Source organism: Dermacentor silvarum, chromosome 8 (genome assembly GCF_013339745.2).
Source record: "Dermacentor silvarum isolate Dsil-2018 chromosome 8, BIME_Dsil_1.4, whole genome shotgun sequence".
In the NCBI taxonomy this organism is placed as follows: domain Eukaryota; kingdom Metazoa; phylum Arthropoda; class Arachnida; order Ixodida; family Ixodidae; genus Dermacentor; species Dermacentor silvarum.
This window is the reverse complement of record NC_051161.1, coordinates 12,476,995-12,500,668: the sequence shown is the minus strand read 5'-3', so window position 1 is coordinate 12,500,668 and position 23,674 is coordinate 12,476,995. Positions and strand designations below refer to the sequence as shown.

The window sequence follows — 23,674 nt, the reverse complement described above, 5'->3', positions numbered from 1 at the left end:
GCGTTCCAGTTAACTTTTTTTGAGGAAAACGCTGTTTAATGCATTGAAGCACACAGAAAATGATGTTTAGATAAGGTTACTTGTTTCATCAGGGCACTGACGAAGTCGAATTGTCGAAGTGTTGCCCTGTCGAATTAACATTCGCCCCAGCGTCTGTCAAGCGCCGCCGCTGTTGTACCCTCGATACCATAAGTGGCCAACATGCAAATAATTAGGCCTATTGTACAACACCAATATTCGGGCGTCTCATGGCGGCTAAATGAAACCTCTGTAGCGAAATAAGGGTTCCTTAGCAATCATGCCGCATCTGAACGGTGCAAACGTAAGTGTTCTCTTGGGTGGCCAGTTTCAGTGGTGGGCGATGACCTCTATAGTAACCAGTGCAGGAATAGTAAATGTGTTTTCTTTCTTTTTGTTTATCAGCAGTTCATTTAACTTTAGGTGCATATCGTAATTCCATAAGTAATATGCTACTCAACACTGCTCTCAACACTGCTCTCAACAATGGTCTGTTTACCAGGTTAGCACAAGTTTCGAGGTATATAAAACCCATAAATGTTAGAAGGTGCACTACATTTGTGTAAAAGGCAGTATTGTTATGAAATGTAAAGTCAAGGCTTACCTAGAAATGAACACGCGGGAAACATATAGCCTATTTTCAGCATATAACTACGCCTAGTGGTCTCATACGGTGCTCCAATATTCTATAGCAAACGGAATATGCTTAGGGACAGGCTAAATCCCTGTCAGAACGAAATGATCTCGTGGTCACCAAGAAGGTGCTTAGTTTCGCGTAAACTACGATGGTGAAATAGTGCTTGCTTGTTTCGATCCGCTGGTCTCTATTCTGAGAGTCGAGATTTTGCCTTCTGTCTGCAAAAAAAAAAAAAATGTCCATTTTATTTTCCTCTATACCAAGCGAGTCGTATGTGCTTGGAAAAGCATCCGAATGGAATCGGAGGCGTATAAACACGCCACATATGAAGAATACTCAGTCATCTTGAAAAATTGTCCGTAATTCCGTGCACCCGCGTACTTTATCTGAATACAGAACACAGCCATGCCATTATTTTCGTATATCTAAGCTTGTGCCACAGTTTGCTTCTATCGAAACAAGACTAGTCTCTTCGTCAAACTGAGCCCCCCGTCTTTTTCTATTATTTTTCGCTTCTTACAGAAAATAGTGGAATTCCAAACGGACCTGGTTCATCACTACAAAATAGATATCCGAGCGCTTGTCGAAGAAATAACAGGGCGCTGGAGTATCGTTAAGGAATTCTGGGACCTATTCAACAAAACGGATCTGCTGGTAAGTTTACATCGCCATCCTTGAATATGCTTTCATTGTACGGGGCAGTAGTACGATTATAGCGAAAGACGCTGTCGCTATTGGTGTGTAGCGTACTCTTATTAATCACGTACACTTCGTGAAAATTTAATGTTGTGCTAACATATTCTCGACTTCTATGCGGTAAATGAGGGCCCTAGACTTCTAAAGCTTATAAAAAATAGTAGTAAGCATCAAAGCACCCAAAAGAATGATGTAATATAATAACTTTCCTACAGCCAGTTTAGTTTTCGTTTCCCAGGAGGTGGTTGTGTCATATCACGTCATGACACAGAAGGTGGTCACGTGGGAGCAGGACATCGCGACGTTTTGACAATCCTTCCGGCTGGCTCGCGATCTTCTTTCTGCTATGCTGCTACATCTCACGACAAGTGCCAGCATAGCAGGCGACCGAGCGAGCCGGAATTACGAATTATATAGAGCAAAAAGATTTGCACTCTAGAACTGATTGTAAGAGAAGATACCAGCCAAACTGATTCCGAACATATAATTAGCGAATGTGGCCAGCCGGTAGAACACAACACTTACGAACGAACGGGTTCTGCGAGAGCACTCAACTTGCCAGCATCGCAAATTATTGCGATACCCAGACCGTGAGTTCCATTGCAAAGGGCGTAAGTGGTAATCCTTTGATAGCAAGTGGAATGGAAGATTACCATATTATTCTTGGGGATGAATAGACGACGCTAGAAAAAAAGCGAGAATCGCGGATGTCGCAAACATTAATGGATTAGCGGGAAAATAAATCAGCAACGAAAAAATTAAAATCGAGTGGCTGACAGCGCAGGCAAACGCAACAACAGGTAATAGTAATAAATTTTAGGCTTCGCTTCAAAGCATGGCGCTGATGGTCTGCTCGCCTAACACGTGGTCCGCACACGTTTTGCGAGCGGACGGCCGCAACATCGCTCACGAGGACGAATTTGTAAACGGGAAACCAAAAGCAGAACCAAGAAAAAATGAAGAATAGAGAAAGGATAGCACGACTATTTATTCCTGCTTCTGCACTTGCTTTTACGCAGCAACAGGGAAAGCGCAGTGGCCAAGTAGTAATTTTTAAAATTTCAGACGAAATGATGGCGCGCTTACACAATGATAGGTTAGAGACACGTTAAACGTTCCATGATCTTCCCGAATGGGTGCTTCAAGTATCTCCTCGGGTAGTAGATAATCATATCACCTGAGATAAACAAGAATGTGCTGAAGCACGGCGTCAATATTCATGACAAGTATTACCTGACTATGGCGCATTTCTTAAGAAAAACTATATGAATATATTTATATATAAAACATAAATGTATTTCAAGAACGAGATAATGCGCACCCTGTTTTGTTAAGAAGGTGTACACGGAATGCAAGAATAGGCAGGTGGGAGTTTACACTTTGCTTTCTTCGCTTCCCCGTGTGATAATTATACGCGCCTGAGCCTCTCGTCTGCTGGAAGCGCGCTTTGACATAAGAAAAGAAAAACGAATTAAACCTAATCTGCGTTTCTCATTCCTACTTTTTCTCTGCTTCCTGCGATGTTCAGTACTCAAACAACGGAGAGGCTTATAATAACATGACCGTAAGTAAGAATGAGGTGCATGCGATGCTTCGTGGGCGTTGCATTGCACTACTCCATGCATAAAATTATTTCATTAATATTGCTTCAACTTTTGATAATGGAATCGAAAAGCTATGTGGTGCATCCTCAACAAGGTTTATTGTGATTTCCAGGCTTTGTTGCAGGATGACGAGAAGCTTTATGAGTATACTGCGGGACAAAGAAGTAATTTCGAAAACCTCATAAAGCAGGTGAGATCAGTTAGCTTCGGCAAATTGGCGTGAAGGATTTGACAAACTGTGCTAACTTACGTCATATTTCCTGTCTGCGTTCGTGACCTGGACAGACATTCCTTGACTTCACAATAGAAAATTGTGACGACCTCAAAAATAATATCTCGTCTTACATCGACGAGGTAAGTGACTGGCAGTTTCTTGAATAGTATATCTTTTCAGGCAGTCCCTAAATGACACTAAACCATGTTTACTGCCTATTTTAGACGCGACTATGTATACTAGCACCCCTCGAGCACTTATCGATGGCGTGTACAATTGTCTTTAACCGTTTACAGTGTGTGAGATACGTGGATTTTGGTTTAGCGCGCGCTCTTTCATGGCGTATGAAGTGGGTGTCCAACATAGGTAAACGAAGAGAAAGAGGTACAGTGCTCACTGATTGAAACGCGATACTTGCGCTACCGATGGGTGCTGAATGATCGCTGTGGGGCCAAACGTAGCCGTAATGTGTCACAAAGGTTGTCGCTTCCATCGCACACCACGATGCATCAGCTTGGTGTGCCCAGCGCCCACCGGTGGGGCAAAAGCGCGTGCAGCCATGCGCTCCGAGTATCGCGTTTCAATCGCTCAGCACTTTACATACTGCCATGCGATGTTTATTTCGAGTGAAGAGGAAGTATAGCTCCCATGACTAAACGAAGAACGCCCAGTTGTCGAAGAGCAATTGCCTTATTCTTAATCAACCACTATCCATGACGTCACTTTCACTACGCCCTGGTAAGCAAAACCAGCCGATGCGAGTTCGACAGAGTTTTACATCCTGTCAACCTTACCTTTCTTCCAGTACAGTTTTTGGTTCATGACACAACTGCAGCGACGGAATGCATATCGTTAGCGTCATTCAAAGTGAAACTGTGATCCCTAAAAGTGAACAATCAGTAAAAAAAGCACGAGGGCAAAACAGACACCTACTCTCCACCGATTATGTTTATAGTTCGTTGTTTGTGTGTGTGTGTGTGTGTGTGTGTGTGTGTGTGTGTGTGTGTGTGTGTGTGTGTGTGTGTGCGTGCGTGCGTGCGTGCGCGCGCGTGTGCGTGCGTGCGTGCGCGCGCGTGTGCGTGCGTGCGCGTGTGCGCGTGTGCGTGCGTGCGCGTGTGCGCGTGTGCGCGTGTGCGCGTGTGTGTGTGTGCGTGCGTGCGTGTGTGCGTGCGTGCGTGCGTGCGCGTGTGCGCGTGTGCGCGTGTGCGCGTGTGCGCGTGTGCGCGTGCGTGCGTGCGCGTGTGCGCGTGCGTGCGCGCGTCTGCGTCTGCGGCAGTTCAGTGCACTTTAGTGACACTTCCTTTGGTGCCCCGTTTCAGTTCGACAACATTGGTGTCTGCAGCAATATTGTGGACATCTTTACGGACGGATTTAATATTATCTGCAACGGAATGATTGACTTTGTCGTAAGTATACATAAACTATATACTTTCTCAAATTATTTGCACTGAGCGATGGTATAGTTGCCAACTGTGCTCGATTCTTCAGAGATGAATTTGTCAATGGTAATAGAATAAAATGGAACGGAATGAATGGAATAGAAGCATGAAAGTGTTAAACTCAAGAGATCAGACAGAATTCGTTGAACTGTCAAAACTGACCAACGAGAAGAAAGTAAGGGATATCGAAATTACCACGTGGGAAACAATGAGGAAGCAGTAAAATAGGGAGGCAGCATGAAATCAGTGAGAAGAAAACTTGGCATCGGACAAGGCAAGATGTATGCTCCAAAGGATCAGCAGGGTAATATCAACAATTTAGAGCACATAGTAAGAGCAGCGGAAAAATTCTATACTAACCTGTACAGTTCCCAGAGCAGCCAAGCTACTTTCATTCGAAGTACTGATGCACAGTATACAGAGGCTCCTCCTATAACTAGCGATGAAGTTGGAAGGGCCTTGCAAGACATGACCAGGGGAAAAGCTGCTGGAGAAGATGGAATAACAGTCGATTTAATCAAAGATGGAGGAGATATCATACTTGAAAAATATGCGGCCCTTTATACGCAATGCCTCACGAATTCAAGTGTACCAGAAAGCTAGAAGAACACCAACATTATACTAATTCCTAAGAAGGGAGACTTTAAAGAATTGAATGATAGACCCATAGCTTGCTTTCAGTATTGTATGAAATATTCACCAAGATAATTCCCAATAGAATCAGAGCAACACTTGACTTCAGTCAACCAGGAGACAGGCTGGCTTCAAGAAGGGATATTCTACGATGTGTGATGAAGAAAACGCTCGAAAGTTAACCATTCTTGACCACGTCGTGTGTAAGCACGGCGTCCAACCTGATCCCGCGAAATTGCGTGCCGTTATTGACTTTCCCAGACCGACAAATCTCGAAGAACGTTTCATTCGCAACTTCGCGTCTATAACACGCCCTCTGACACAGCTTCTGGGTAGCTCCGGCGACCTGTCATCATGGTCTCCAGCCTGCGACGAGGCGTTCACTACTTTACGACGTCTTCTCGCTTCACCTCCTATTCTGCGTCACTTTGACCCTGCAGCTTCGACGGAGGTACACACAGACGCCAGCGGAATAAGTCTCGGCACCGTGCTAGCACAACGAAAACCCGGGCACTCTGAATACGTTGTTGCTTATGCCAGCCGTACCCTCACCAAAGCGGAGACCAACTATACTGTGACTGAAAAAGAATGCTTAGCCATCGCATGGGCCCTTAGCAAGTTCCGTCCTTACTTGTACGGCCGCCCGTTTGACGTCGTCACAGATCATCACGCCCTTTGTAGGCTATCAAATTTGAAAGACCCATGTGGCCGCCTTGCCCGATGGGCTCTTCGACTTCAAGATTTCAACATCAACGTCGTCTAGCGCTCTGGACGCAAGCACTCGGATGCTGATGCTCTGTCACGGTCTCCTGTGCCTACCGACCTTAGTTGCCTGTCAACACTAACACCCATCGTCTCGCCTCTCACCATCGACAGAATTGCTTCAGAGCAGCGCACGACCCCTGGATAGCGGCACTCCTCGACCTACATTCTGACACGCCCACGCTGCCAGCCTCTCGCGCACTCCCCGCCAAGCTGTTCACTTCACCATTCGCGACGACCTTCTGCACCGACGCAACTACGCATCTGACGGCCGTAAATGGCTACTCGTCATACCGCGCAGTCTGCGCTCCACTATCTGCGCATACTTTCACGTTGACCCGCAGTGCACGCACGCTGGAGTCTTCAAAACATATGAACGACTTCGTCAGCGCTACTACTGGCGAGGAATGTTTACATACGTCCCCAAATTCGTTCGCTCATGTACGGACTGCCAACGTCGGAAATCTGCGCCTTGCCGTTCAGCTGGAGCTTTGCAGCCCCTCACCTGTCCCGCCCGACCATTTGATCGAGTGGGCATTGATCTCTATGGTGCGCTTCCTATGACACCCGCCGGTAACCGCTTGATAATCGTCGCCGTCGACCATCTTACGCGATATGCTGAAACTGCGGCACTACCTGCCGCCACTGCGTGCGACGTCGCCTCCTTCTTGCTCCGCTGTTTCATCCTCCGCCACGGCCCACCTCGTGGGCCGTGGCGGAGGATCCTTCTCAGCGACCGAGGGCACGTCTTTTTGTCTGAGGTTGTCGAAGCTCTTCTGGCTCAGTGCCACGTTATTCATAGGTCAACCACCGCCTACCACCCCCAGACGAATGGACTCACGGAACGTTTCAACCGGACCCTGGGTGACATGCTGGCCATGTACGTCGCATCTGACCACACAGATTGGGACTTTATCCTACCATTTGTTACGTTCGCCTACAACACTGCAACCCAGACTACCACTGGCTTTTCTCCCTACTTTTTGCTCTACGGCCGTCACCCATCCCACACCGTGGACACCCTGCTACCCTACCAGCCCGATGCTTCTGAATGTGTGCCCGTTTCGACTGCATCACGTCATGCCGAGGAGTGTCGCAAGTTAGCGCGCCACTTCACCACCGCTGAGCAACGGCGCCAGAAAAGGCTCCATGATGCTCACTGTGAGCAACCTGTCTTCTCTCGCGGCGACCTCGTCTGGCTGTCGGTACCTGCGCATGCTCCTGGCCTGTCTTCAAAACTTCTTCCCCGCTTCGATGGACCTTATCGCATTGTTCAGCGCACGTCTGCGGTGAATTACCTAACTGAACCACTGACACCCCCCTCTGACCTCCGTTTCACGGACGTGACATTGTTCACGTCGCTCGCCTTAAGCTTTACCGTGAGCCGCTCGTGATCACTACTGTTTGAGCCGCCAGGATGGCTGCTTTTTCTCCCGGGGGTGATTGTGATGAAGAAAACGTGCAACACGCTCTGCAGATGATGCACACCACCAGCAGTAGCAGCATCGTGATCGCTCCGCAAAATACAACGCCGATGTTACCGCTAAGAGCGCTGCCCGACGTAACTGTTTAGCCGCCCGTTCTGTGTCAGCATATCCGAAGGATCTACATCTACGCCTGCATCAATAAACCTCATTTCAGATGGATCATATCCATGCCATCAATCACGTAATCGAGAAATCTGTGGAGTACAATGAACCTCTCTATATCGCTTTCAGATATTATGAAAACGCATTTGATTCATTAGAGATACCAGCAAGAGGCATTCCGTAAACAAGGAGTACAGGAGGCATACGTGAATATCTTGGCAAATATCTACAAAGATTCTACAGCTACCTTGGCTCTCCACAATAAAAGTAGAAAGTTACTTATCAAGAAAGGGGTCAGGCAAGGAGACACAATCTCTCCAGTGCTATTCGCTGCATTAAGTATTCAAGCTCTTAGACTGTGATGGCTTAGGAGTGAAGATCAACAGCGAATATCTCAGCAACCTTCGGTTTGCAGATGACATTGTCCTATTCAGCAACAATGGGGACGAATCACAAATGATTGAGAACCTTAATCGAGAAAGTGTAAGAGAGGGGTTGTAGATTAATATGCAGAACACAAAGATAATGTTCAATAGCCTGGCAAGAGAACAAGAATTTAGAATCGCCAGTCAGCCTCCATAGTCTGTAAAGAAGTATGTTTATCTAGGTTAATTACTCACAGGGAACCCTGATCATAAAAAGGAAATTTACAGAAGAATAAAATTGGGTTGGAGTGCCTTACCAAATCCTGACTGGGAGCTTATCACTGTCGTTGAAAAGAAAACTGTACAATCATTGCGTTGTACCGGTGCTAACATATGGGGCAGAAGCTTCGAGGTTAACAAAGACGCTCGAGAACAAGGACGGCACAAAGAGCGATGGAACAAGAAATGTTAGGCCTAACATTAAGAGACAGGAAGAGAGCGGTGCGGATCAGAGAGCAAACGGGGATAGCCGATATTCTAATTGACATTAAGAGAAAAAAAATGTAGCTGGGCAGGCGTGTAATGCATAGAATGGATAACCGGTGGACCATTAGGGTTACAGAATGGATACCAGGAGAAGGGAAGCGCAGTCGAGGACGGCAGAAAACTAGGCTGGCTGATGAAGTTAGGAAATTCGCACGCGAAAATCGCAATCAGCTAGCACAAGACAGGGGTAATTAGAGATCACAGGGTGGACATAAATATAGGCTGATGATGATTATAATGATGATGATGATGATGATGATGATTAGAATAAAAGCTAAAGAACGTGCTTCGTCTAAAGCGGTAGCAACACTTCGTAGAGCAAACGGCAAAACTCGTGTTTAATAGCTATTGCATTAGGTTGCATCGTACTCTCTTCTCGTGGCTATGGCTTTGGAAAAATACGTTGCACATTTCCGCGTATCTGACGAAGGGCGTATATTTCCGTAAAGAGATTGAACATCCATACATACCTGCACCTAATATTTGGGTTTAACGACGTTAGGTAAATAAGGATGCACATTACGCTTTGCTAGTTGGAACTGTACGAGGGCGATAGAACTAGATATTAGGTGCATTCCTGACTTCTACAGACAGCTATCCTGTATGATCTGTACGAAATGAGAAATGTGTGAATATTATTTGACGAATGGGCGAGTATGTGACGAACGCTCCACGCAGTGTCATCTGCCGGCACTGCAGCGAATTTTCAACGCGCTGTTACAGTGGGCAATGAGTTTGGAAGCTCAGCCGGCTGAGTAACCAGTGACCCTTCTAACACCTAAAGCGTCAGCAATTGACAGGATGTAACCCCTTCATAAATGTCACCTCAGTGGCCCTTTAAAATATCTGCGGGTTCTGTTAGTTAGCATCTCGGTCAGTGTGAAAGCACCCTCAAGGAAGTGGACCATGAACGCGAAAAACTGCACGTCAGCTGCCTCTAGTACGCCGTTTTCTGGTGCTCCCCCTAATTGCTTACGAGTTCGTGTGGCAACTGACAAGCATTTCGAGTTATCCATTCTTACTAAATCATTGCCGACAGATGGAACTGTAGAAAATCCTGAACCAGTCCTCAGAAAGGAAAATTAACGCTTCAAAATGGTTATCTAGTTTTGCGAATTTATTTTCCTCGTGATTTTCCTTGTGAAACTAATGTGCAATAAAATCTTAATCTCAATTTTTTTCCCTATAGAACGGTTACTGGCTTTCTATTATGATCCTCGTTGGCATCTACGTGTACGGAATTTATATATCACTGACCGCTTCCAAGTATCTCTACACCATGGAGAGCTACACTTACGAAGGTGAACCTGTACCTCCCGAGTGAGTTTCTTCCCAGTTTGCACACTATAGTGATATCGCGGATAACGGTTCACAGATCGATTGATCAATCAATCATTTTATTTTTACTTCAAGAAGAAGCGAAAGGCATCAAAAGAAATAAAAAAATCCGGCAAGTTTGTACTCGGTTGCGAAAGCTTAGGCACAGCGAAGCTTACTGGCCGCTATTGCTAGGTATGAATTTGGTTGCTGTTAGTTCTTTACTTGTTTAACTTAACTACGCATGTAGGAAGGTATTATCGAGCGATCATTTTCGGAGGTACGTTCCCTTTCGCGACATTTCGCGTGGCTAGCGCTGGACGCGTCGGCGCCTACGAGCAACAGCGCTCCTGGCATGCCACAAACGTAAGTAGGCTAACCAAGGTTGACACAGTGCCAAGAACGCTGTTGCTTGCCGACGCCGAACGCGTTGGAGGCTAGCCGCTCGATAGCAATTGGCCAGCTTCGCTGTGTCTTGAGCTTTGCACGGCCTAGTGCAAGCTTTCGCCTTTGTTTTTTTTTTCCTGGCTCAGCGTGCCGCGGAGAGAAGAGAGGCAGGGGTCGGGAAGGCAGGGAGCTGGCGAGAAGGAGACCGTGTGCGCATGCACGCGGTCTCCTCTTCCTCCGGGTTGCCATGGCTACCACGGCCACAAATTACGGCTGGCTTAAACAGCTTCGCTGTTAAAAGCTCTAAACTGATCTTGACAATGCGCCTGAGCCCTACGCAGGAAAATCGTACTTTCGGTATTTTCCATATACCTTATTGTTTAGGTTGATTCACTGTTAGGTAAACAGCTTGAAATATAGAGCAAATAAATTCAGCTTTACGTTATGTAAAACCAGCGTCGTTCGTCAAACCCGGGATCTTTTCTTTTGCATTTATAGTCCATTGAAAATGTACTTTCCCAATCTTGTCCTACAATATAGTACATCTTTGTCCTGATCTATTCCTACATCCTGAAGCACAAAATTCGAAGACCTGTAAGTATACTGCGTTTCCTCCTTATTTTGAATAAATCGAAATGTGCATCTAACCGTTATCTTTTTATGTTGCAGCCAAATCCACAAGAGGCAAAGAGCACGCAAGAAGTAAGTTTCAGCGCAATATTATCTTTCAGATGCTCTTAGAGTTTTGTATTTTCCATTAGCGTATTGCGTATAACAGGTGTGCCCCAGTGAACGTGAATACACTAGATCAAGTCTACTCCTGAACACTGTTCAACCTTATTTTCAAGAATCAAATTAAGAATACCGATAATTATATGGAACGCCACTTACATGACCCAGAACGCGCGCAAGGCTAGTCGACGACGATCGAGCGCAAAGGCAGCCGGCGTGATTTGTTTTTTTTTTTTTTGTTTTTTTGTTTTTTTTGCGACGTGAATTCTTACGCCGCGGGAATGTTATTCTACTTTCAATCTTTTCATCACAGAAAGATTCTGTGCGCGAATGTGTAGATAAGACAATGATAATTCATGGTGGAAGATGTGTAAAACGGTTCCAATGACGACATTAAATGCTTAGATGTTTCTGCGGTAGCTTAACTATTATTAACCAATTTTTCGCTACTGCGGACCACTTTGCATAAAAGACCGCGCAGTATCGCGAAAAGGAACAAAAAAAATAAACAAAACAAAAACACCCGAGAGACAAGGTGAAGTAAGCCCGAATTGATCAAACGCATGAGCTGCTCTGCGCTCATGTACAATTCCGGAGTAGTGCGCATACGTTTATAATAAAACGGCGGTGACCCCTAGCCGAGTGCTCACGTTGGCCAAATTCTTAAGAGCCGCTATTATACGGCTTTCAAACCGTCATAAAAGTGCATGTTCGCGCCCGCTTGCCGCGTAACAAATTTCTGCGCACTGATTTGCATGTAAAGCGGTTCGAATAACGCGCTGCCACCATTTCAGGGGCATTGCGGCTGCAGTAATCGTCAACGAAGACGAGCGCCTCCGAAGCGAGGATGCAGAGTGAGTACATATCTTCACAAGCGTACCACGACTGCCAAAATGCATGAATGCCTGCGCGTTAAGGGGATAAGACTTCGTGGCAATTTTAACTGCATGCGCTGTATTGTCTTGAACTGCGACTGGTGTACATATATAACTTAGGATGCCATCAAGACTAAAATAATACTTATCACTGTTCCTGTTGTGTAGTCTCGAGAGTGTTCGGTTCGTCACTGCAGCAAGAGCTGCAGTATAGATCCAGAGATGTCTGAAATTTGTGTAACCAAAGACCTTGACACTACTGAAGGCAATTGCGCTGCTAAAAAGGGGTACGAACTTAACAGATCTGCTGAGTTTATATGCATATGAATAGTGCCATTCATTCGGCTTCCTTGGGCGAAGAGCAATACAGTTGTGAAACTAAGGCTGTGAGTAAGCATAAGAATTAGCACGCGTTCACAGCAAGAAAACGCGCGCGATTTTCAAGAGTGTGCGGTCTGAAATTGCATATAGGAGATCGCCGAGGAGAAATTAGTTGACAGACCTTCGATTACAGCACAAATCTTAAATATCGTTGGTGAAAACATACATTTCAGCTACAAAAATTGGCGGACGCTTAAGCTTCGCCTTTAAGAGTGGAACGCGAAAGCGTTATTGGGCCCCGTTCGCATCGCGATTTTCTTTGAGTAGGCTTCACTGCAACATACAACGTGGGAAAGCCAGCTTACAAAGACCAAGCTTACACCGATCCCCTGAAAGTCGGCTTCACCTTTAAACACAAATGCATTGCTGGGAACACATTCTTACAGGGGCAATATAAGGCATCTCAAAATGTGAAGGCCCTAGGACCTTTTCTTATTATTTTATTATTTGTTTGCTGTTGCTCCGAGGGACGCGCGTGTCCAAAATTTGGAGGACGCTTTAGCATTGAAAGATCCCTGAATACTTGTCAGGATTCCCGGCAACTGCACCTTTCTTTTTTTCTCCACCTTCGCCTCTGCGCGCCGCTACTGTTTTACGCTGCCGAGGAGGCTAGCGCCATCTGGATGGGTTTTTTGCTAGTAACCTAACCGAGCGCGCCGCTGTTGTTATGGTAGACATGCTGGAAAAGGGGTTTGTGTTTGAGTTTCCTCGTAACAGAATTATGTTTTCTCGTACATTCAGATTACAATCCGACGCTATTATGTCTGTAGGTTGTAGTGAAGTGGTCCTTTACGATTTTTCTGACGGATTTTACTTTGAGAAATTCAATTTTTATTCACTAACTGCTTGCGTAACATGGAAGGCCCATGTGGTCGAGGTGGTCCAGGATGAATTTATCCGCCACGGACGCCGATGCTTACGCCGGCGCCGACACCGAATTTTCAGCGACAAGGGGCCCTTAACGCTATCGCGATAAAAGACGTCACTCTTTTTGGATGCTGCTAAAGCCGAAGGTGGAACTATGGCGTCTGAAAATGTAGTATCGGTCCGCGATTAAATAGGACGATTACGCCACACGATAAAGACTATAAGGGAAGATATAGGGACCTACTTGGCGCATTATTGGTGGCAGCAAGGCGCCATTTTGCTTCCGCGAAGCTTGTTTGCTTACACTTCAAATATTTTATGGTGTAGTACATGACTGATGTATATTAATTTCAATTTTTTTTCTTTCAGACGACTGCGGCAGATACGCCTGTAAGTTCAAAAAATTATAATCAGTGATCTGCTTTATGAAGCTCAAATGCAATTCCTAACTCGTGTTTCTTATTGCAGACGAAAGGCAATGATGGCGCCTGACACTCAACTGAAATAGTAAGCTTGGAAGATATTCTACGAAATATTAAGCTGGGGATATTAGGTTACTTTGTAGAAATTGAAAATGATATAGGATAAAATCTATGGGGCACGATAAAGTAGTCTGTCTGCTCGCCGGCTATTGTAGTTTGCTTATCAACTTATTGATAACGTTATTAAGGCCGGGGATTATATAACGTACAGGCATTTGTACTAGGGCACTGCACGGGCCGATTTTCTCAGCCCGGGCCCGGCCCGGGCCCGTTTTTATGTTGGGCTGCCCACCCGAGCCCAACCAAAAGTTTTATGGCAAGACCCGGGCCCGGCCCGGGCCCTGAAATAATCTACGTTACCCGCCAGGCCCGGCCCGCCACCCCTTTACCTTAGGCCCGAGCGCGGCCCGAACCCGGCCCGAGACCGAAAAAGATCACCGAGCGGCATTGAAAAAAAAATAAAGAAGAGAATAAAAGGAATGTATTCTTAAGGCATAAATACATGTCATGTGCAATTGTGAACACCATTTGAGCGGTCTGAATGCAAATGCGAGCGCGCTAATTAGTACGAATGACCTGCCGAGCAATATCGTCAGCAGTTTCCAACGGGGCGACCTTGATGCGGCCCAATCCACTTCTACCGCAGCGCCGCCACAGTATTTTTCCGCGTCGGGCGCCTCACTGCAAAGCATGCGCCGCCCCAGCCGCTCGTCCCACTCAACTGTATTCTAGCTAGTACACTATAGCCGAAGCGCAGCCACGACCGGTCATGAGCGCAGCGCATTGATGCAGTAAATGGAGAAAGAAAGCTTCGCGTTCCTCCATGGTACAACGTAATGCGCTGCTGCTAGGCGGCCGGTTGAGAACATGCGTGTAATCATAGGTGGACGCAGTGCCATATTTCTGCCGCTTGACTAATTATCTTACCAGTCATCGTTTTACCAATTCGCCTTTTAAGAATAAGCAAGTCGCGAACGCGCTTGCACCGAGCTGAAAGCATTAATTACATTGATTTAGGTAAGGAATACAATGGCATCCTTTGGTTTGAGGCGACTTCGCTCTTTCTGGACTTTAAATTTTGTTCAAACAGCGCAAAATACAACGGAAGAAGAAAAGGGAAGTACACAGGGGGAGCACTGCTAGCTTCCAGCTGCGCCGGGGCAACAGGTTTTTCAGAGTCGAGAACGCGCGAGGTTAACTCGCTGCACGTTACATGCACACCACCAGAAAGTCCGAGCCCGGCCCGGGCCCGGGTCAAAAAGCATATGCCGTGCCCGGCCCGAGGCCATGAAAAAACTGCCCTACCCGGGCCGGGCCGGGCCCGGGCTTTTGGGTAAGCCCAGTGCTCTAATTTGTACTAAGCAACAGCAAACTCCAATGCAATAATTTCGGTCATCGTTGGTGGCAATCCTTTTAGCTGGTTCATATGATTGTCCTTGCGAAAAATCGAAACGACAAAGAGAACAAAATGTACCAAAATGATCAGTTATGCTAACTTGATACTGGCGGACAGAGGTGCGGCTATAATGACTGACAGCATCACCGCAAGTCTACGTGCCTATGAAAAAAAACTTGGACTGTTCGCAAATTATATATATATATATAGTAACTGGATTTTTGAATGGGCCAAGCGTATTTAGGAAAATCAGAAGCACAACTTTGCGGTTGTCTTAAGTTTATTTACCCAACAGTTTCGGTCGGTGGACCGACCTTTTTCAAGGGATACAGTAAATTCTCGCAACAGTCTTTTTATATCTTCAGGTAGAGAAAGTTGGCGCCTTCTTTCTCTACCTGAAGATATAAAAGGACTGTTGCGAGAATTTCCTGTATCCCTTGAAAAAGGTCGGTCCACCGACCGAAACTGTTGGGTAAATAAACTTAAGACAACCGCAAAGTTGTGCTTCTGATTTTCCTATATATATATATATATATATATATATATATATATATATATATATATATATATATATATGTGTTGTGTGCGTGTGTGCGCGTGTGTGTGTGTGCGTGCGTGCGTGCGTGTGCGTTCGTGTGTTAGGACTGTTCGTAAGAGAAGATATCAGGCAAACAATAAAGAAAGCGGCTGGCTCATGGCAAACTGCACTTACGAGCGAAAACCTATTTGACCCCTTTTTTAAAACCCTGTACCTACCTCATTTATCTTACAATAAGTTATTTTCTGCTGTATCATTAAAAGATTTTGCTTTGCTAAGTTCTTCTTGTCCCATCTTTTCCAGTCTTGTGCCATTAACGCCGACGGTGAAGACGTCACCGACCACCAAAGCGACTTAAGAGCCATTTGTGGAACTTCATACTGACATGTGACTTTCAAGCGGCGTGTTCTGTGTCTTGGGAACAATAGCTATTGGTAAAGAGATAATGTCACTAGTGTAATGTGCCGAACTACTTGTGACTAGTATTAAAAGGGACTACATTCCGTGCTCGTATTTTCTCTCATTAATCATTTTTACGAGAGCACTCAAGCACGTACACAGGCACGCACACACCCACCCACGCAACCACAGCCACACACAGTTCTTCACTTCTCTGTATACCTCAACGCTCCTCCCGCATTGCATGATCTGGTCCCATTATGCTCCCTTTAGTTCTTTCTCCACATACGAGTGCTTCGAATACCCACTTACTCACTTCTTCATAGCCGACTTCACTTTTCTGTTGCCGACTTCTTCACTTCTTGCCACTTTTGTAGCGTTAGCTACACTGGCCTAGCCAAGCCCGTTTCGCGCGGCACATCAAGAGCCGTGCTGCGCATGCGCAAGGATCAGTGATGTCACACGGCTTGCGCACCGAATCCACCGGAGCCGTCACCTCTCGCGCTCTCCGCCGCCGCCGCGCGCGACTCACCGCCGCCGGTCTGCGCATTCCAGAGGAGTGACGTCGTAGCCGTGGTAGACGCACTGGCGCCGGCGCGCGCTCGCTGTGCAGTCGCCGTCTGACACTGCGCTGGAGCCGCTGCGCTTCTGACTGGCGTTTGCCAGTGTGGTATAGCCATGGAGAAGGAGAGCGCAAATGCTGCTCAACAGCGCAGAAGAACGGAGAAGCTTGACTCATCGGATCCCGAAGTAGTTGCCTGGCAATTAGCGGTTGAGCGTAGGAGGAATGAATACATGTGCCACATAATACGTATACCGCGTGTGTGTCATTGGAGCAGCAGTAAGCATGACAATCAAGCTAATCCTTGACAATCTAGACAACCAGGAAAGCTAAGAATAATCAGCTGAACCTTTGCTAACGCTACGTATATCCTGGCATAGCCGAGCTAAGCCACTGCAACTTTTTTCTGCTTGTCTGTTCGGACACATACGCAGTGGCACGAGCACATTCTTGAGGATTGACCGACGATTTTCACATCCTCAATTGCACATACTCAGTGGCCCAGGTTGTCTATTCGGGCAGATACCCAGTTTCATATGGCCAATAACCCAAGTTGTTTTAGCACATGCCTACATGCGCATATTCAGTGGCCCAACTTGTGTATTCGGACGCAAACCCAGTGGCACTTACCCCGTGACCCAAGTTGGCGTCAAAGAGGATCATTTAAGAGCGGCACACACGCAGTGGCGCATACACGTTGGCTGAAATTGCTATATCTTCGACAAGAAAGCAGCAGCCAGCACCTGGAAATTGGGACGTAGAGGCACATGAGGCTTGGCTTTAAAAACTGAAGTTCTTGGAATGAAGTCGACAAAGCGAACACACTTATCCCTCTAGCTTGCATTTCGAGCTAAAGTTACTGCAGAACTTTGGTTCACGCAAGTAAAGTATCTCTTCCTGCAGCAGAAAATTTACTTTATTTGCGGATTTTATATCACATATCTTCATCTTCAGAATCGTCGTCTTTATAGGTGGATCTATTTGCCTGCTGTTTATATGCTGCTTCGAAAAAGCACACGGGAGTAGAGCTTGCTCGACCAGCTGCCAACCCGGTGCCACAGATGGTGGACTATAGTGGTGCTTTTTTTTTTTTTAAAGCTGTGTTGTCTGATGGCCAGAGCGCATTACAACTCTTAAGCAAGATGCAAGAAGTGGTCTTGCCTCATCAAAACATTTGCTTTAGAAGTGTTTCATGTTCGTAAAGATGCGCGTCCATATATTTAGTCATCGTTCATTACACGTCATAGTCTTTGTCGTAGATGCTTATTGCCTGCATGAACAGGCGCAATGCATGAGAGGCGCAATGCTAAAGAGACAGCCGAGCTGATCGGCACCTAGCTAGTCCTGGCTTTTGGGCTAGGCTAAGCACTACCAAATAATCCCCAGCATTTTCCGGAATTTATTGATGGATGATTGATTAGCTATTGATTGGCTAGCCGATTGGCTATCGCAAGGTATTGGCCACGTATTTCGGCTAGGCTAAGCACTACCAAGTCATCCCTGCATTTTCCGGAATTTATTGATTAATGATCGATTCATCATCAGCCTATATTTTTATGTCCACTGCAGGACGAAGGCCTCTGCCTGTGATCTCCAATTACCCCTGTCTTGCGCTAGCTGATTCCAACCTGCACCTGCAAATTTCCTAACTTCATCACCCCACCTAGTTTTCTGCCGTCCTCGACTGCGCTTCCCTTCTGTTGATATCTACTCTGTAATTCTAATGGTCCACCGGTTATCCATCCTACGCATAACATGGTCTGCCCAGCTCCATTTTTTCCTCCTAATGTCAACTAGAATATCGGCTATCCCCGTTTGCTCTGATCCACACCGCTCTCTTCCTGTCTCTTAACGTTAGGCCTAACATTTTTGGTTCCATCGCTCTTTGTGCGGTCCTTAACTTGTTCTCGAGCTTCTTTGTTAACCTCCAAGTTTCTGCCCAATATGTTAGCACCGGTAGAATGCAATGATTGTACACTTCTTTTCAACGACAATGGTCAGCTCCCAGTCAGGATTTGGCAATGCCTGCCGTATGCACTCCAACCGAATTTTATTCTTCTGTAAATTTCTTTCTCATGATCAGGGTCGGCTCTGAGTAATTGACCTAGATAAACGTACTCCTTCAAAGACTCTAGAGGCTGACTGGCTATCCATATTTTTTGTTCTCTTGCAATACTATTGAACATTACGTTTGCCTTTTTCATATTAATCTTGAGCCCCACTCTTACAATTTCTCGGTTAGGGTACTCAATCATTTGCTGTAATTGCCCCCATTGTTGCTGATTACGACAATGTCATCTACAAACCGAAGGTTGCCGAGATGTTCGCTGGTGATCCTCACTCCTAAGCCTTCCCACACTAAGAGCTTGACTACTTCTTCTAAGCATGCAGTGAATAGCATTAGAGAGATTGTGTCTCCTTGCCTGACCCTTTCTTGATGGGTAACATTCTACTTTTCTTGTGGAGAACCAAGGTTGCTGTGCAATTCTTGCAGATATTTGCCAAGATATTCACGTATGCCTCCCGTACTCTTTGGTTTCGCAGTGCCTCTATGACTGCGGGTATCTCTACTGAATCAAATGCTTTTTTATAATCGGTGAAAGCCATATAGAGAGGTTGATTGCACTCCGCAGATTTTTCTATTACCTGAATGATGACATGGATATGATTCATCGTAGAATATCCCTTCCTGAAGCCAGCCTGTTCTCTTGGTTAGCTGAAGTCAAGTGTTACTTGGGAGAGCTTACCGACTGGTTGCCTTGGTGCCTTACCTCCCACTTCAATTGCTGCTTCTGAGATCAGCCTAGTTACGGTTTCATTCATTACCTCTATGTTGTCTTCATCTTCCTATTCTAAAGCTGCATATTTGTTTGCGAGCACCAGCGTGAATTGGTCTGCTTTTACCCTTACTGCGTCTAGGTTGGCCTGTTTCTTCTTTACTTATTTTACTCTTCTCTCTTCAAATTGAGAGAAATTCTAGACCTCGCTAACCTATGGTCACTGCACTTTACCCTACCTAACACTTTTACATCCTGCACTATTCTGGGATCGGCAGAGAGTATGAAATCTATTTCATTCCTTGTTTCTCATTAGGGCTTTTCCAGGACCACTTCCTGCTGCTGCGCTTCCTGGAGAATGTATTCATTATTCGCAGCCTATTCCTTTCCGCGAATTCTACGAACAACTCTCCTCTAGTGTTCCTAGAATAGATGCCGTAGTTGCCAATTGCTTGCTCACCAGCCTGCTTTTAAGCGAAGCTTTATAGGCTCACAAATTTCGGCGGTGGTGGTGTCACGCTGAAAAGTGGGCCTATCCTGGTGATGGTGCAGAAAGGGTGCAGAAAGAAAGAGAAAGAAAGAGAGAGTGATAGAGAGAGGGAGAAAGAAAGAACGAAAGAGAGAGAGAAAGGAATAACAAAAGAGAGAAAGAAAATCACCAGCCCTTCCCCTGTCGAGAAAATGGGGGTAAGCAAGGATTGTCATGTGTATACTTGACCTAGTACGTCCCTTCCCTTTCCTACTACAGTTCGTTCTCTTTCGTGATACTTTTCGTTCCCTTTCCTTCTACTTTTATTTCCCTTTCATGCAACTTTTCCTTCCGTTGCGTTGTACGTTTCCTTCCCTCGATATATACATTTAATAAACGTTTATGTTTTACTACCGTTACTTATCGTGAACTTTTGTTACCCTGACAAAAGTCAGATACACAGACGACAGGCTGCGCTTATGCCCATTTTCTCGACAGGGGTAGGGCTGGTGATTTTTTTGAAGTTATATTTTCAATGTGTGCGCCAAGTGAAGTGTTCATGATAAATTATGTTCAGGTATTTTAACGAGTTCAGCTCAGGTATATTCTGGCGGCGTTAGGAAAGTGGTATATTGAGCCTGTAAGTGGTACAGGCTCAGCTTGGCTAATTCACAGGGCCATGTGCCATTGCGCTTGGACCCTTTCTTCACAACCGCCAGGATCGGCCCACATTATTTGTCCGCGACGGACGGACTAACGGTCGGCTTAAAAAGCTCCGCTGTTAAAACATCTGCGACTCTTGAAGGCCGGCACCTAAAAACTGAGTTTCGTTTCCTGCACATGATACGTTCACCGGGACTGGCATTACATAAATATGATTCCTTAACATGTGTGAGTAGATCTAGAACCACGATAAGTAAAAAACTGCGTTATTTCAAAAACACGTCTGAGAGCTTCTGTAGACCTTGCATTTTTCTTGCTTTTCATGTTCCTATTTCATGTTTTTACAGCGAAGATTTATTTGCCTCTTCTCCCTGCCTTTCCGGGCGCTGACATGGTCTTGCTCGCATGCGCCGCGGGGTTTCTTGCGACACGTCCAGATGGCGCTCCCCTCCGCGCATACCTATAGGGAGCCTATATACATCTACGCATCCCGGCCGGCGCCCCTGTTTGTGCGTATGACACGTGCTGTGAGTGCGGTCCTACGCGACAAAAATACAGGTGCTGGGCTGTGGAGGTCGCGTATGGGGCTGTGATAGTGTAAACATTACAATCGTCCGTAGACTGAAGACAGCGCTTGGAGATGGCGTCTCAACAGCGTGCTGGCCACGTACGCAGGAGGAGCATGTAAACTCGCGCCAGCAAAATGGCTCCAAAACGTGCAATCAGCGTCGAGGACAGCCAAGCCCGAAAGAAGCGTCACGTGGAACAGGAGGTTCATCGCTACGCTGCGAAAGGTGGTGTAGACCACGAATGTGTGTATACCATGCATATACACAATTATAATAATTAATTGAATTGCGTAGAGCCCTATAATTCAATTAAAGCTTAGCACTTCTGTCACGATGCTATGTGCCATGTGAGGCAATGACGACGATGAACCCTCTCTGAGCTTATGAACAATGACGCCCAACAACGCTCCAAGCAATCACATCTTCCTGTGTGCTCTGCGGACTACGCAGGCAAACAGCAGTGGTACACGCCAGGTAAAGTTTAACATCAAATCACCACTCTCGTATTGGACTAAACTCTGAAGAAATTACACATACGCCGCCAACATTACCGCTAATTATCGTCTATCAAAACAAACAGCATACAAAGCTTCACTTGCATCGATTCCGACAGTGCATTGAATCCGCATATTTTCTGTAGTAACACCATCCAAGAGTTTGCTTGCGTCATGTCGCTACTTGGCTCTTAATTTTAATAATGGGCTTTTACGTGCCAAAACCACGATGTGATTATGAGGCAGGCCGTAGTGGCGGACTCCGGAATAATTTCGACCACTTGGGGTTCTTTAACGCGCACCTAAACCTAAGTACACGCGTGTTTTCGCATTTCGCCCCCATCGAAATGCGGCCGCCGTGGCCGGGATTCGATCCTGCGACCTCGCGCTCAGCAGCCCAACACCATAGCCACTGAGAAACCGCGGCGGGTACTTGGCTCTTAATGAGGACGATATTATTCCTATGTATATAAGCGCAAAGTTCTCCGCAGTTACGGTGATTCGTTATTAGGGTGTTTAAGATAGTCAGTTTTGTATAAAAAGATAAAAACAGTGCGCAAACGACCATACACGGAGAAAGTAACCCACACCACAGCGGCTGTGTTGTGCGTTACTTCATCTCTGTATTGTCTTTTTTTTTTGCGCTGTTTTTACCTTTTTCGATCATGCTTAACCAAGTAGCCCAGCGTTGCACGCTTCTGCAATTCATTTTCGCTCTGCCTCCTAGACAAGACAAGAGAACTTCCCTTTCGAGTATCATTTAACGCCTAATGAAACCTCAGCACGCTTCTCTTACTCAAGCACGCCCCCACACGGGATGCGTCAACGTGTGCGAGAAGATTCTGCGGTTCACGTCCACAGTGCTCACGGTAACTGGTTTGAGGGGAAAAAAACGTATATTGCAGTGTTTCGTAATGCCAGTGAGTGCATATGAGAGAGGAGTTTCTAAAACAAAATTTAGATTAGAATAAAACGCCCTATAGTGTTATGGCAGGCACACCGCGTGGGTACGACTAATGGTGGTGGAGCAGATGAGTAGCGTTGCGAAAACGACGCACTCATTTCGTACATACGCCAATGTTAATTCTTTTGCTTAGAGTAATAATTTCTGTACTCCTGTACAGATTCTCCCTGTGTTAACATAAATTGCAGTTCCGTAATAGGCCAGCCGCTAGCATTGAGCGTATATATTGAGTGGACGCCGCAATCGCTGCACGCCTGAAATATTCCTGTATTCTGTACTGTGCTCATTTTTGCCGGTGCTGATCAGTTTGCCAGTACGTCTACGAGTTGGCAGGGACTTTCATATTTTGTGGAAGTTGCACTAGTGTAGCCACAAAATTGAGACACAAATAATATTTTCACTGTTATTCGGAGTGATATTACTAAACACTGTACGTGTAAGCAGTGCCAGCAACTCAATCCTAAAGATGAATTTTAACACAAAGCACAAATTTCCTTGCCTCTTCGCCTTGAGCACTTTGCGCGTGCTGGTTGCTGGCTGTTACTGTCCTGCCAATTATACAGGCTGTTTCAGGTAACTGGGGCCAAACATTAAAAATATGCGAATGCTGTTTAGCGGGACCCAAGCAAGGTAATGTTGTTTGCCTTCGCTTGGAGATACTCATACTCAGACAGTCTAATTAGATAATTAGTCTTATTTATTTATTCAACTTCTGAATTGTTATAACATGAAAAGCGTCAATTATAAAATTGTAGAGCAGCATGAGAAACTACCGATATAGCTTTCTGTTGCTCAATACGTGCTACATAAAAGTGTTTTTTCCGAGCGTGAAAGAAGCCTGCGAATACACGCAAAATCGCCACGCGACTGGCCACTCGAGGCACTTTGCGTGTATTGGCGGGCTTCTTCCACGCTCGGAAAAAACACTTTTATGTAGCACGTATTGAGCAACAGAAAGCTGTATCGGGAGTTTCTCGTGTTGCTCTACAATTTTTTCATTTACACTTTTCATACAGCTGTAATAATAGAGAGATTTATTAAATAACTACGACTTATTACCTAATTAGGTGGTATGCTAAAAATAATCTTACTATCTCCGTGGGACGGCAGACAACATTACCTTGGTTATCTCCAGCTACGTAGTATATGTAGATTTTAAAAGTTAGTCCCAAGTTACGTGAAACACCCTGTATAACAACCTAAGTCAATGCGTATATGTTATTGGGTATGTGAACATTCTTGGCCAATTCCCCTGAATGCGTATGTGCCACTGGGACCGAATAGACAAACAGAAGAAGA

The 23,674-nt window shown here is 45.7% G+C and overlaps 1 protein-coding gene across 1 annotated transcript; it reads left to right on the top strand.

Annotated features, from left to right (window-relative positions):
* The first annotated feature begins 1,183 nt into the window (after positions 1 to 1,183).
* LOC119462035 (uncharacterized) lies at positions 1,184 to 15,991 on the top strand. Its single transcript, XM_037723389.2, has 10 exons — positions 1,184 to 1,309; positions 3,068 to 3,145; positions 3,241 to 3,309; positions 4,489 to 4,575; positions 9,693 to 9,823; positions 10,877 to 10,909; positions 11,734 to 11,793; positions 13,432 to 13,452; positions 13,531 to 13,569; positions 15,782 to 15,991. Exons 4-10 carry the CDS (start codon positions 4,561 to 4,563, stop codon positions 15,834 to 15,836), a joined length of 354 nt encoding a protein of 117 aa, XP_037579317.1. The 5' UTR covers positions 1,184 to 1,309; positions 3,068 to 3,145; positions 3,241 to 3,309; positions 4,489 to 4,560; the 3' UTR covers positions 15,837 to 15,991.
* Positions 15,992 to 23,674: the final 7,683 nt, after the last annotated feature.